General features: G+C 44.1%; 1 protein-coding gene across 24 annotated transcripts in view; it reads right to left on the bottom strand.

The window, feature by feature from the left end:
- MADD (MAP kinase activating death domain) overlaps positions 1-14,867 on the bottom strand; it is a 113,987-nt gene that overhangs the window by 67,437 nt on the left and 31,683 nt on the right. For 15 of the 24 annotated variants that reach the window (XM_019551549.1, XM_019551548.1, XM_019551550.1 and 12 more), the window contains exons 3-14: positions 13,882-14,496; positions 12,036-12,339; positions 11,234-11,365; positions 9,878-9,991; positions 9,063-9,143; positions 7,220-7,276; positions 6,282-6,460; positions 4,654-4,889; positions 4,096-4,252; positions 2,098-2,201; positions 1,343-1,536; positions 81-364 (exon numbers count right to left, since the gene is read on the bottom strand). In XM_019551549.1, coding sequence (XP_019407094.1) covers positions 81-364; positions 1,343-1,536; positions 2,098-2,201; positions 4,096-4,252; positions 4,654-4,889; positions 6,282-6,460; positions 7,220-7,276; positions 9,063-9,143; positions 9,878-9,991; positions 11,234-11,365; positions 12,036-12,339; positions 13,882-14,496 — 2,457 coding nt within the window. The remainder of the gene's footprint in view (positions 1-80; positions 365-1,342; positions 1,537-2,097; positions 2,202-4,095; positions 4,253-4,653; positions 4,890-6,281; positions 6,461-7,219; positions 7,277-9,062; positions 9,144-9,877; positions 9,992-11,233; positions 11,366-12,035; positions 12,340-13,881; positions 14,497-14,867) is intronic. The other 9 variants (XM_019551554.1, XM_019551558.1, XM_019551560.1 and 6 more) reach the window with 2 other exon arrangements.

Here is a 14,867-nt window from a genome sequence, read left to right as displayed (position 1 = left end):
ATTAAGATATCTGAGCTATAGAAGATTTCTGAGTAAAAAGTTAAGCACCAAAGCATTTTAATTAGCAAATTGAATCTCACCGGTTCCCATTAAGATTCTGGTTGAATCTTGGAGTGTAGCTCTCCTCCTGTTCTTCCTCCTCCTCCTCCTCCGTAGGGAAGCCATACTGTGGTTCAAAATATGGATTGTCATATTCTCGCTTTTTCACCACTCCATCTGTATAGCTCAGGCTACCAGCAGGGCTTTCATTCTCACGGCGTTCCAGGTTTATCTTGGGAAAATTCGGTTGCAGTGGCAAGGTGGGAAGGTGGTTTGAAAATCCAGCAACCATCTTCTCCTCCATTTCTGCTGAATCTGCCGACTCCTGTGGACCAATCAAGTCACCAATTTGTTTACCAATTTTATTTCCTGCTCTTTCTTAGAGTACTATAGACTCAGGAGTCCTTCCCCCGTCTTCCATGGAAAGTCAGATCTTTTTAGAGTAAGGGGAAAAAAAGCTCTCAGTCTTTCCCTGGATCAGCATTGTCACCACTCTGTTGTGTCTCTCTCCCCTCCCCAAGCTGAAAAACTCAGAGTTGCACATGTGTAAAACCAGTTACTAATTTCAGGGGGACTGTTCCAGGGTTACGTAGAGGGACACTTTTACAACCTTACTTTTATGTCTTATTAATGAGAAAACAATCCGACTGCACCACAAGGTTATTAAAAGTTTTGCAGTTGTCCCTTGATCCTCAGACTCACTATTTCCCAGACACGCTCCCAGTTTGTATCCACAGTTCCACCCCCTCACTGGGAGGAAAAAGCTATACCATTTATGTGAATTCACTCTGTGCCTGTAACGCTTCCTGCAACAGCCCTTCCAACTCACAGAAGTGAACTCCAGGATATTTGGCACTTCCACTGTCTACAGATCTGATCAGATTTTAATTTTCAAAGCCTTCCAGACCCCTGAAATAGCTTCATTCAGTACAAACCCACCCCTCAATTATTTTGAGGTTTTTTGGGTTTGTTTTTTTTAATAATCAGATTATTAAAGATCTCATTGGTATTTGACTAGCAAATACAAGTACATAAGCTGTCCAATGCGGATTATTCATCAAATTACTCCCATTAGGGTACATGCTCTAGTGTACCAAAAAAAAAATCTTTTCCTTGTAACATACAGTGCCTGGCCTTATCAAAGAAGAGGATGGAAACTTCACCTACTCACAGCACATCTAGCAGGAGTCATCCCTCACCCCTACACAGAAAGGACTATGATCCCATTCCTATATTCTTTCCTCCTCCAGATTCTAACCCTTTGGGTGCCTCAGCTTAGGAGTGTAATGGTCCTATCACACACATGATTCACCCCATGGATGACTGTGCTGGGGCTGCTACTGGCTGTAGTGCTGGAACTTGAGCGAGGCTGATTGTTGTCCTGGGAGTTCTCACTGTCCAGGGCCTGTTCATCTAGATCTCCTGAATACTCCTGGAAGTCATCAAACTCCACTTCACTAGCATCACCAAGAGCTGCATGTGTCAGGGGATCAACATCTGGAAACAGAAAATGGCATTAAAGACCATTCACAACTCCAACCTCTTGCCCATCAGGCTGAGTCACTGACAGAGAAAGGCTGCTTAGTATTTTACTGTAAAACATGACAAAACTACGTAAGGCTTCTTCAAAACCAAAAATATATATATTTCTGGTGACTTCACTAGAACTCATAAAGAATTAATTTTTGTCTCCCTACCAGAAGTGGTTCCTTCAAACCATGACTTACTGATGACTGGGAGTTGAGATGCTTATACTACTATTACCCATGCTGCACCTCTTTTGTGGATGACAGACTTTAGCTTCCAGAACTCTCAAACCAGCTGCATTCACCAATAACAAATCCCTGCCATCCTTTTCCTACTGTCCTTTCAGAGCATTGTTTGCAGAAAGGGGAAAAAGGTTTTTCTCCTGAAGGTGCCTGAAGAGCAGACCATAACTTTCCTGCTTCTCATTCTCATTAAGTGACTCAGAAGAAGCATCTCTCCCAAAACAAAGGTGAACTAGGGAGGGAGGGTGCACATTGACCTAATGACACTACAGCTCAGAAAATTACTCACTTGGGGTATCACCATTAATGTCACATTTCATCATCTCACTGACAAAGTCACCGAGGGAGGAGTAGGAGGAGCTTGAGTCATCATAATCCACGCTGTCACTGCCACTACCACGAGAGAGAGAGAGGGATAGAGAGAGAGAGCCTTAGCACTGCTTCTGAGTGTCTGTCCAAGTCCCATGTCACACTGATCCCCACGCATGAGCCACAGTTGTCTAGCTGGCATCAATCTGGGACTGAGGTCTGACTTCTAATTCAGGGCATATTTGATAATTAAGGAGTAGGCAAAAAACAATTTGGGAAGTGCTGGACTAGGTTGAGCACAAGTCATCAGGGCTCTCAAAGAGGAGGGGAAAAGCAGTAAGTATGAAGGAATCAGCAAGCACAAGCAAAAGAGCTTTCTTTTTAGACTAACAGAGAGCCAGCACTGTCTGTGCATTTGGTCTGTCCCCTGTGCTTATATGCAAAAAAAGTTCCTGTCCCAAGGTTCTGCATGCTCAGAGGCAAACAACAGAGCAGACAAAACCGTCTAAGGTGGAGGCAGAACCACCAAAAAAATATGAACTGCAGTTATTTATATTTTATTAAATATATGAATGAAAATAGTGGTAGATTAACACTAACAAACCTCACAGAACTGTAAATGTAATGCCTCACTCTGGGCTGAGCTTTCTAGCACCAATGTGATAACCAGCATCTAGCCACTACACACTAATGAAATCTGCAGTGATGACATTTGAGACTTTAACTCAGAGTCAACTTTCAATATGCAGTTTTCCTTTTCTGATGCCTTTCCCCCCCAAAAAATGTGTAAAGGCAAACAGCCCAGGTGAAAGAAGCAGAAGGGAAGAAGGCAGAGAGAAGAGCATGGAAGAAAGAAGTACAGGTAGTCCTCGACTTACAACGTTTCAAGTTATAACATTTTGCACTTACAACGTTTATAAATTTACACCGTTTCAACTTTATGACGTCAGTTTCGACTTACAACACTTGATCCGATGTGACGCCACACCAGTGAACAAGTTCGCTGCATCACATCTCCCTGGAGAGTATCTGGCCAAACTTCCTTGGACGCTTTCTTCAAGAAAGCAGACAAGACTCCAGAAAAAACTGCAACCAAGACTCCTGAGAAGACTTCAGCTAAGAACCCTTCAAAAAGTTCAGCAAAGTCACCTCAAAGAAGTCCTTCCAAATCAATATGATTGCTATTTACAATATAAATACATTAATGTAGCTATACTACTCATCTATACTTGATGAAGTACAAAATTCTGGGGTATTTTTGGTGAAAATAGGGTATCAGGCCTTGGTTCAGGAACCAATCCCCCATTTATAACCTTGTTTCTTATGAGTAAATTGGTTCCGAGTTACAACGCTTCAATTTAAGACATAGTTTTCAAGAACCAATTGTGTCATTAGTCTGAGGACTGCCTGTACTGAAGTGCAGGTGTAGTAGATAGCAAGAGGAAGCAAGAAGAGACAGAGGCAGGAGTGAAGTTAAATAAAAACTAAAAAGTGAAGATAAACAGCTTATACAACAGAGCTAGCGAAGGAATCCAAGGCTGCTGTGATACAGAGCATTAAAGGAGGAAAATTACTAGCAATGTTTTCCACAGGCTAAAGAGACAATAAAGAATTGGATAAATTCTTGGAGGAAAGGGGAATCAGTAGCTGTTGAGCACAGGAGTTAGGGACACAGCCCCTGAATTAGAACTTCCTAAACCTTAAATACTGGAAACTGAAAGTGAGAGGAGCAGTGGAAAAAAACTCTGGTCATACCCAGTTCACACTCCCTTTTACCATCCACTTTCTGCCACCGTGCGACACGGGATGCTGGACTAGATGGATCTATAGTCTGACCCAGTAAATGGCAATTCTTATGTGCTTATGAGGAAGTCTGGGAAATCAGAAGAGTAGTATGAGACAGAAAACAGGGAGATGACTTGAATATCCAAAAGTGACCATTAATAAGCAGCTGAATCATGTCATGTTCTCCACTAACCTGTCATCAGTTGGGTCAGAGTCTGTTTCCTTCTCTGTGGGCACACACAATGCTTCAGCCAGCTGGAAATTGCTGTCATAGACACGATAATGGATTGGCTGCAGCTGATGTGCATACCATTTTGGTTTGTCACCAATCAGGGCTGGATCAAACATGTCTGCACAAAAACACAAGGAGGGAGAGTTAATTGGATTTATTCAACAGTATCATGGCAGCCTGCTGACCCCAGTCACAGCGAGATCACACTGAGCTATGCACAGCACAAATAAATTAAAAAAAAAAAGATGAAAAGAGAGTCCCTGCCCTGAGGAGTTTACAGTCTGCAGACAGAGAAGAAAAACAGGTGAAAAACAAGGAAATGACTGGAAAGGGAAGAATGACAACTGTGACAACAACACAAGCCACTGGGAAAAGCACATCCTAGTTCAAGGAGTTGTATTTGAAAGGAAGATTCCTTCAAAAGGAAGCATTAGAATCCACAGCTGGAACAGCACAGTGGCTACCCAATTTCTTCCCCATCAGAAGTTTTGGCATTCGGCAGACAGGAGCAAGACTTACTATTGTGGATCCTTTGAAAGGCGTAGTTAGTAGGATTGAGTGACCATTCTCCAAAATATTCCACTGCCTGTGTCCGGGACAGTTTGTCTGCAAAAGGAGTTTGCTTTGGTCTGGAAGCAAGAAAGGAATTGGCCTGAAAGGCCACCACTGGCCGGGGGAAGAGACGAAGAGTGCGAGTATGCATCTGGAAACCCTGCAACACGTTTGCAGAATTGAAGAACCTCACCATAGCAACCCTATGAAGAAAACAGATGGGGAATAAAACTAAAGGAGAGAGGACAAAAGAGGGCCTCAAAGTCTCACCCAAATGACAATATTTCCCAGTAAAAGTATCTTCTGGGAAGGAAAAGGTAATCCAATGCAAAAATGACTGCCCCTGGGGAACAGCACTGTCTCAAGAAAGTACTTGGTTTTAAATGCTCTTTTTTCACTCAAACGTTTTTTGGATCCCTCAATACACATGGCTGCCATGGAGCAACATCCTCCTTTGCAACAGCTGACAGAAATTGCTATCAACTGGCCAGACCTCTTGCATTATATTTCTTAGACCCCCTCTACATATTACAGGTACTGCACAGTTAACTGTGTCATTACTTCAGAACCAGCTACACATGAAAAGTATTTAATCAATCACACAATAAAAAGCTCCAACCAGTAATAAAGTTAGACCTTGAAAATGTGTATGAACTTCACAGCTGGTTGCTATTCAACTTTAATTTGCACATGTAGCAGGGTCTCCCCTGCAGCTGGGAGCCCTGTAAGCTGTGGGCTCCCAGCCACAGGGATGCACCATGCCCAGCCAGAGCTGCTAGTCCCACAGTTGTTGGGACCAGAGTTCCCTCTAAGCTGTATGGCATGCACGGCCACGCAGGTGCACTCATGCCACGCTGTCAGGTGTGCCTGCATGGCCACACACACCACACAGCTTAGAGGGAATGCTGGTTGGGACTCTCAGCCTAGCAGCTGCAGACTCTGGATCCCAGCAACACCCCACAACTGCCAGTACATGGGTGCCCTCCATGACAGGGAGCACCTCAACTTAGGGGGCTGCAGCCACAAGAACTTGATTCTTGCTGGCACAGGAGAGCCTAGGATCGGGCTCAATCTGCATCTGCAATAAGTCACCTTGGGATCTAATGTGCAGTCCCACAATTATGCCTCCTGCCACGCACATATGGCATAGCAGGAGGTGTGATTGTGTAGCTCACACATTAGATCCAATCACGCCTTTACCTACACGTGTAGACAGGGCCTTAGAGTAAATACAACTGTGTGGAAAGCAGCAAATGCAAATGTGTGTAATTTAACCTGAATTCACATTGTTAAGCTGTGAAAATCCAAGGAGAGAAACTGAACTGGGGGGGAAAAACAGGTAAAAAAAAAAAAAAAAAAGGCAAGAAGTCCAGAAAGGTAGCAACCACAGGACATGGTCATTCTATCCATCCACTTGGGCAACTTGACACAAACTTCAAGGTAGCCACTGCCTCAATTTTTTTGTTTCTTGAGTTACTTTTAGCTGTCAGCATTTAGTTGAAAGACAGACAGGCTTGCACCTCAGAAATCCCTGCACTCCATCCCAAGTGCAAAACCTCTGGAGATATGACACTTGTGTTCCAGCTCAGCCTCACCTGGTAGCCACGTCCACAGAGTCCACATCGTTACCATAGATCAGAGGGTTGAACTCCGTGGAAGGAGTAGACTGCAGGTCATTCTGTGGTCTTCCCAGGAGAAGTGTCATTTCTTGTCCCTCGTGGAACTTCTCTAGGTTAAGAATGGGCTGGGTATTCAGACTCATGCTGGCCAAAGCCTGAGAAATAAGTCACACCCACAGTCAGCATGAAACCACTTTTCATGCACTAATATTGTGCATACAGCTGCACTGCCTCCTGGGCAATCACAACAAGGTGTACCAGGCTTTAGCATGCTTCCAGAAACATGTCTCACACCATCCTCTGCCCCTATGCTCAGCCAAGAAAGAGAACCCTGTGCTGGTCTCTGAGCCCTGCCTTTGCTAAACTGACTCAACAGTTCCTTCACTAATGGCACAGTCCTGGAGATGGGCTCAGACTGCTGACCGGCTAATAACAATAAACACAGATGTCTCCAAGAGTCCAAAACCTGCCAGGTTCATGAGTGTGTAGTACTCTGGATCCCAGCAGCTTGACAAATAGTTATTCCTATCTGCACCTGAGAGCCATCTCCAGTGTTCAGAAATATCCTCCTTGGGCCTGAACAGTGCCATAGTATTATTGTGTCCAGCACCTCAGCAGTTAGCTATTGGAGTCCAGTATCCTAGGACAATGCATGGGTATCTACACAGTCATACCCCTACAAAGCTAAAGCCATCCCAACCCCTGAGAGCGTCATCCAAGTCTTAATAATTGAAATGCACTTTCAAGAAGTTAAACCTTTGCAACCAAGGGAGCCCCCCATTTCCCTCTCTGCCCCATGAGCCTCCTTCCTCTAGCCTCCCTTTGATTATTTCCAAAAGTCAATAGGAAAAAAAACACAGAGAAAAGGAATAAAATGGAAAGTTGAGGGGGAAAAAAGAGTAAAATAAAAGAACCTTGTTGTCAGGCGTGAGCAGCTGTTGCTGAGTGATTGCAGTCATGCTAACCAGACACTGGAGGCAAGATGGAAGATCACATGACAACACCAGCAGCCAATCAGAGCCAACACGAACACATGACCACAGAGAGACAGATGGAGAAAAAAAAATTCTATTACTACCAAATATCACAGATGAGAAAGGAAATAAAAGGGACCACAAATGGGCACAATTCCTGCGAGAGGCCAAACTGTTTCACCCCAGACCTTTCTCCTCTGAAAATGAGGACACTTCAGTCCACTGGCTGCCAGAGATCTTTTAATGAAAGCTTAAAATCCAGGGTCCCAGGTGCTATGCATGGACACTTAAAACCCTAGTGCTCTATGTCAGATGTTAGCCTAAGTGTCCTAGAGGAAAGTTTCTCTGCTATGTCTCAGCTGGTAGTCAACCTTCTCCCTCTTCCTCCCCAGCAGTTACCTTGCAGTGGGGAGATGTATTCTGAATTTGGTGGAGTGTTTACTACCCCTTGATGGAAGTTAACAAAGAAATATCATATTGTGTTATACTAAAGTTCAACTTCATCCTGGTATGTGGGAGTTCTGATGAATAGCCCCCTGAACTACAAGAAAAAATAAACAGATTGTGGGGTCACAGTGTAATTTCTACTGTTGGATCATTTTCTGGTGATGTCCAAAGGATACCAAGTTTTCTACTGTTCTACATATATAGGGCAAAGAGAGAGAGAAAAAACAGCAGCTCTCATCAGGTTTACAACACACTTTACCTGTAGGGACTGCATGCAGCATGCAGAGGGGGAAAAAAGAAAAAGAGAAAAGAAAAGAGATAAAACCTGCTTCACTGGATCATCCAGTCATGACCCAAGCTAATGGATGTCAGAGGTGGGACTGAGACCTCAGACATAGATAATGGAAAAAGAGGAAACAAGGGGAACCAAAAAGAGAAAAACAGGGTTAATTTGGAGTCTAAAGCCTACACAGAGTCTATAATGGAGGGACTGCAACCTTCTACATTAGTAAAAAAAAAAAAGATGCAGGAAAACTGGTCCCAACCCATAGCAATTCTAATAGGTTATGTGTGGTATCTCAGGCCAGGTCTCAAAAGGTACCCCCTAACTGGACCTATAAAGTCCTCAGGAGATTTCTCTACTTCCTTACTAGCTTACTTCTTTGAAGGGCAGAGGCAACAAGCAACGTCTTAGAGATCAGTATCCATGTCACCCACAGTATTCTACAAGCCTGAAATGCTGCTGTCCAGCTTGAAATTTGGGGGGGGGGAGGGGAAACAGTGGGGTGGGAGGGAGGAGTCTAATGGTCACCTGCTAAAGGGATACTCCTAGCATCTTTAACAGGCAAGTTGAGGACTTCTCAACAAAGCAGGAGGGGAAAAGAAACCACAAAAGAGAAAACTAATTAAGTAAATGAAAGTGAATTATTCTGAGTAGACTCAGAAAGGTTTCTGCAAATGAAAGGACTATGTCAGGCTTGGGGCACCTCAGAGACAGCAAAGTTACCAAAGGAGCCATACGGCCTTTGGGCCTCTAGAGAGTATATCCCTGCAGCTTTGTTACTCATCTTTCCATACTGACAAAATATGCCAGAGCAGGAGGGATCTTCCAGCAGTCCTGCTTTCTGTATTCATGGTCAGTCTAAAAATTACCCATCACAATTATACACAGCTGCCAAAAAGACCACTCTGAGCATTTTTTGTTCTAGGACAAGTGCTATCCACAGCCACCCTCTTACTCAGGTTGGGAAGCCAATATTTCAATGATCTGACAACACCTGCCGAGTTTCACTGGAACTTACTCCTCTCCCCACCAGCCTCCAAGTGCCCTGCTTACCTGTTTCAGGTGCTTTTTCAGCTCTGATGCCTCTGGCTCTGGTAGAATTGGCAACATTTCTGCATTTGTTGGAACAATGACCTGGAATTAAACAGCAAAACAAATCCCAATAGTATCCACAACCAGAGTAGATTCCCTCGGCCTTACCAGACATACTAGAGGCCAAGGCATAAAGGATAGACACTGAGATGGCATCAGCACTTTGATTTTCACTCCCTGGGGTTATTGTTTAATGGAGGAGTAACTTTACTCTTTATAACACAAAACAAAAAGTTTAACCAGGAGTTTCCCTCCCTTCAAAATCCTGTTTATTAGAGGCTGTTACCTGCATTTCCCTTGAAACAGCATTACTACTACCACCGGCATATGCTGTCCCCTTTAAATTGCCACACCACATGCTACTGAAGCATTGTTACTAGACCTAGTTCTATTCATCCTGCTTATGAATTGAGAGAAGATATAAAAAAATAGGATCAAATCCGCCAATCAATGGGCTTTCATACCTTCTTTCCTGATTCATTCTACCTCTGCACTTCCCCACAAAGCATGTGACTGCTCGAGTTTAAGCTATCCTGTAAACTACAGAATCTCATAATGAAATAAGATGAATACTGTTTTTTCAAGTAATTTTCAACTCAAATGGGGAGAAAAGTGTGGGGGCAGGACTGAGGACAGGCATCATAAGAGCAGAGAGGCACAAGGCAACCTGATTTCAACCACATGTTCATTTGTGCCTCTGCACCTTATTTCTCAAATCCACCATGGAACTGTGATCTATCGTCAAAACTACAGGTCTCCAAGCAGGGATCACTTACCTTATTGGTGTCCAAGTCAACCAGCCACACATCATCAGGCATTTTAAAGTCTAGTTTGTAAAGAAAGAAGCTGGCTGGAACTCCAATGATGTATGGTGTGGGAGCCAGGAGTAACTGGAGAGGAGACACATGCATTAACAAGAGCAAGATCTGTATTGGTAACTCCTCCCACTGCCACCACCCTACATCCTAAATACATTAACTACAATCTGATCAGTTACTACAGCCTGTAACCATCCTACACATCATCCAAGGGACAGGTAATAAAAAGACAAAGTCCAAAACTCCTGAAGCAGGAGGAAAACATCTTTCCCAAGGACAAACCAAAACGAATGAGCTTTCCCTTGGCTATGTAACCAAACTCTTGGGAGAAGGATTTAACAGAATCCCAACAGCTTGCTGTACTCGTCATAGATCCAAAGGAAAAGACGTTCACAGCAAAGCTCGAGCTAGAGTAAGAACAGGTCAGACATATATAAACAAAAGCACAAATGCAGAGTGAATCAATTTTGTACCCCTCCAGAAAGAAAGCCATTTAAAAAAGAAACCCCCACAAAAACTATCTGGGTTTCTAGGTTGATGGCTTTCCTAAGGCAGCACAAGCAATGGAGAAGAATTTTCAAATTTGCACTGAAAAACTACAGAGAGATTCAAGTTGCTTTCAACAGCAGAAGGTAGAGAGGAGAACACTCACATCAACAAAGAGATACGATGGGGAAAGAAAAATTACATTGAGTTGCTTAAGATATGCGACAGAGTAAGACTAGCAACTTGGAGGTAAAAGGGTCTTTTGTTCCTTAAATCTCCAGTCAACCCTAGCTGGAAAGAGTTCTTGGGGCAGAAGAACTGTGAGAGCAGCTGCAGAACAGCAATGGAATCAACAAAGTAACCTGACTGCTGCCTCTCCAAGGCTATAATGGTGGGCTCCTGCAGGAAGCCTGCTGCCAACAGAACCAACTCTGAGGAAGGAATTGCAGATCATACTGTTTACTGAATGGGAATCTTTGACAAGATCTTAAAAAAGGGACCCTGTGCCTATTTCTGAATAGTCACTGGATAAGAGTACTGATCTGCTCTTGTCCTTTGCAAGGCGTCCTTCCTCTCCTCCCTTAACAGTGCAGCTGGTCAGTGGCTTCTGTTGTAAATGGGACTGTTTTAAATGGAACTCTGTTAGCAGTTCAAGAAATGATTTGGGATTAAAAACACTATGTAATGCAAAACTACAATTCACAGTCATGTGGGATTGACAACACATAAACATTGCCCCTGCGCAGAGGAGGGTTTAAGAAGAAAATTACAGCCCTCTTTGAGGAACACAACTTTTGCAGCAAGGGCAAGTGAGAAAATACAATGTACCTGCTCTGCAGAAGCCATGCAAGTGGGCAGCAGTGGAATTACTGGGAACATGTACTCTAGTGGATAGATCATAGCCACAAATGCCATCACAGACATGGAGAGAGCATTATAATCTCGGGATTGCAGCACAACCTGTGGCCAAGAAAACACATGTTAGTACCACAGTCATCACTTTTCTAGGCCGTAAAGGATCTCAGGGTCCACAGTAAACTACGCACTGGTCCAGTATTTCCACTGGGATATCAGACTTGCTGCTCTGCCTCCCTGTTGTTTGGCAATGATGAAATGTCACGACCCAGTACCAGCAAAATAAGCTTCTTAAACCAGTGGTTTTCAACCTTTTTAGACTTGAGGCACACCCTGGAAAATGCCAGCTCTTAATTTTCATTCAATTTTTGACTACAGAAAAAAATCAGACAATTTTTCTGTTGCAAAGAACTCAGAAAGACCTGCAGCATGTTTTCAACACTGTGGATTCCTATTTGAAACCTCTGTGCTTATCTTGTGAATTATGTTTGCATACCTAACAGTGCTAACAATGTATGGCACCCCCTCAGCACCCCTGAAAGGATGTCAAGGCATGCCAGGCTAAAAATCACCATCTTAAAGACTGCACAGAGAACAAAACCCTCCCACACTGGAATCTCAAGTACAGCCCAACATTCAAAAACTGTTCCCTACAACCATACTATTTACCTCTTCATAGTTAGGTTCCTGATCAGCTTTGATTTGGAGTTGGGTTAGTATAATCTCCTGCAAGAGACATGCCTGAAAACAAAACCCAGTTTTTCATTCCTCTCACCTTATGCTCCAGAAGGATACAGGACAGCACCTGCAAACAGGCCTCCACACCCAGTAGTTCCAAAGGCAGATGCAAGGGGAAGTCCACCAAGGTGAAACGGGATGGATCAGGGAGGGCAAAGGTCAAGGCTGGTTGCAACTCATGTGGCAAGACTTCCACATCCACCCGCTTTTGACCAGCGATGGGTACAGGTGAGCGGAGCAGCCTGTAAATCCAGGCTTCTATCTCACGGAGATCATGTAGCAGTGCACTGGACTTCTCCTCCACCAGGAGAGAGCCCGTGAAAATTCGCCACATGGTATCCCTGTGCAGCAAGACAAAAATTAAGTGAATCTCATTAATGCAGTCTGGTGCTGCTCCACAAACTCTTGAAAATCTCCTCCATGGCAGACAAAAATGTATCTAGCTCTTACTGGTCAGCCAGGGAAAGGGAAGAGTTGTTAAAGCAGAGATAATGGGAACATAAACCCTTTGATTACAGTAAGAGCCACAGCTATAACAGCTTGGTCTGGTAACTTATCAGCTAAACAGGGCCCAAACCCACCAAAGAAACCCCAGAACAATAGCCCATTGTTGCAAGGGACTCCACCCCAACACAGCATTAGGAAGCCCGGAGTCACTGGAGGTCACACAACCAAAGTCCTAATGCTTACAAATATTTTTTCTTCTTAGGAACATGGGAATTCTGCTAACCTGGCAAATTCCAGTTTAGTTAATAACAGCATAGCTTGCAAAATACCCTCAGCAATTTCTATTTGTTCTAATATTCTTTTTTAATTGCCTGTCCTAAACTGTTGAATAACTGGGGGCTGCTAAGCAACTGAAGAGTCCCACAGCAGAGGTGGCCACATTTCAGATGTGAAAACCAATTGTTGCAGGTGTTCCTTGGCACGTGAGAGAAATGGGTATCCAGTAACAGAAATATTCCTATCCTCTGGCCCTTTTGTGATGCTCCCATTTACAAAAGTATTCAAACAACATTTCCAGCTTGGAGATCTGAAAGTCACTCTTGCTTACTAAATCTCCTGAGCAACAGGGCTCACAGTCTGAGACCTAATCTAAGCACCTCTTTCACAGCTGCACACTTGGCATCAAAATATTCCCTTCCATAAGATGTAGTCTATATTTCCTCTTTTTGCTGACATACTGGAAAAGAGCAATCTCTTTCTGGTCATTAAGTACTGTGAACTAAACACAACACAGAAACAGTCATACAAAACACTTTTGCCCCTCCTGCTCTCTAATGTGATAGCTTGGTCTACACATCCAAAACCAGTGTGAGATGGCAGAAGAGGAGGGGTTTAGATTGCTGCTAAAAAAATCTTTGGTCTCTCTTAACCATTCCCACTCCCAAAGTTGTTTCCCCTCTAAATGACCATTTAATGCCCACTATTTTATTTCACAAGCATCAGGTACACTTCTCTTCCCCTACCTAAGTTGAAATTTGTTATTTCTTAGCTATGTTTCTAACCGGTGAGGACATTAATCCTGGCATGCATCACTGGCACTCAGATAATAAAGGAACAGTGTCAGTGATGAGATTTAAAAAGGACATATCATGTTTTAAGGTACTAACAGGATGTGGCATAACATAGGTACTTCACATAGGCAGAGGTTAAAATCAGATCAGGTTACTGAAACAGAGAGCAAGAAAGGTTAGCAAAAAGAAATGTAAAGCATTCCCTTTGTCCAGCAATTCTGAATTAGAACAGTTATGTCTAACAGCTACCTGCATCCATCCCTCACCTCCCTGTCACATAAACACACATCAAGATCTTCTGCAGCAGAAACTAAGGCAGGGACACAGCCCTTGGACACAGGAAAATTCCTAACTCTCCCCACATACCTCTGCACTCCTCGAGGGATGCCTAGCTTCTTGCCCAGCAGCCGCTCACTGCAACAGTCCACCAGCCTTTTCAGGGTGTACAGACACTCACGGAACGTGGAGAAAAAGGGGTAGTGGCTCAGGACGCACAGGGAAGTCAGGGTGCTGTTCCGGGAGCGGTGAGCACCTTTGGTCAAACGCTTACTGCGTGGAGACCGGTTCACATCTGGAGTAGACTCTGTGCTTGGTGCCTGCAGTGAAGAGCCACCCTCTGAACTCTCATTGCCCACTTCTTCTTGGGTGACAGAAGTGTCCCCAGCCTTGGGGGCTTTCTGTCCATCCCGAACTCGATGCCCACCAGTGCCTTCTCCCTTCTCCTTGGGCAATCGCTTCTGGAAGGAGCGGTAAAAGTTGACACATATCCCATAGCGAATGACACCTGTATCCTTGTCTGTGAGTGTGAAGACAAAGGAGGTGTCATCACGCAGACTCATGCGTTTCTGCCGTACACTTAGACATCCCTCTGGTTGGCAGAAGAACACCACATCAGGGGGCAAGGGAAAATCCACATGGTCTTCTAGCGGGTAACGTCGGAGCAATTCAGGGGTCTGGGCAACACTGTCACTGCTCGGCTGCCTACAAAGAGCAAAACCATACGACGATTAATCACAGTATAAACTTTGACCATCTCACATGCAACCTGTGCATATTCCCAAGTCCAGTTCAACCCCTTGTTCTCTCTCTAACACATGCACTGAGCACAGCTTTTCAACTGTCAGTCATGCAAAAAAAGCCCAGGAACACAAAAGGAAAAAGGCAAAGGAACAGTTTGCAACATCATAACCAGGAATCCGAGTTTTCCACTCACCACAGAAAACCAAGGAAAATTTTCCCCTTTAAAAGAGAAAAATGCAAGAAACCATGGGTTTCCCCTTGCAGGCTGGCAGCCTTCCAGCCTGAAAAGTTGCTGCTTGGGGCTAGGGAAGACCAGGGATGCCATGTGCACG

This window comes from Crocodylus porosus, unplaced genomic scaffold (assembly GCF_001723895.1).
Source record: "Crocodylus porosus isolate Cpor-Errol unplaced genomic scaffold, CroPor_comp1, whole genome shotgun sequence".
Lineage (NCBI taxonomy): Eukaryota > Metazoa > Chordata > Crocodylia > Crocodylidae > Crocodylus > Crocodylus porosus.
Note: the sequence above shows the minus strand (reverse complement) of the source record. Positions and strands in the feature narration are given on the sequence as shown.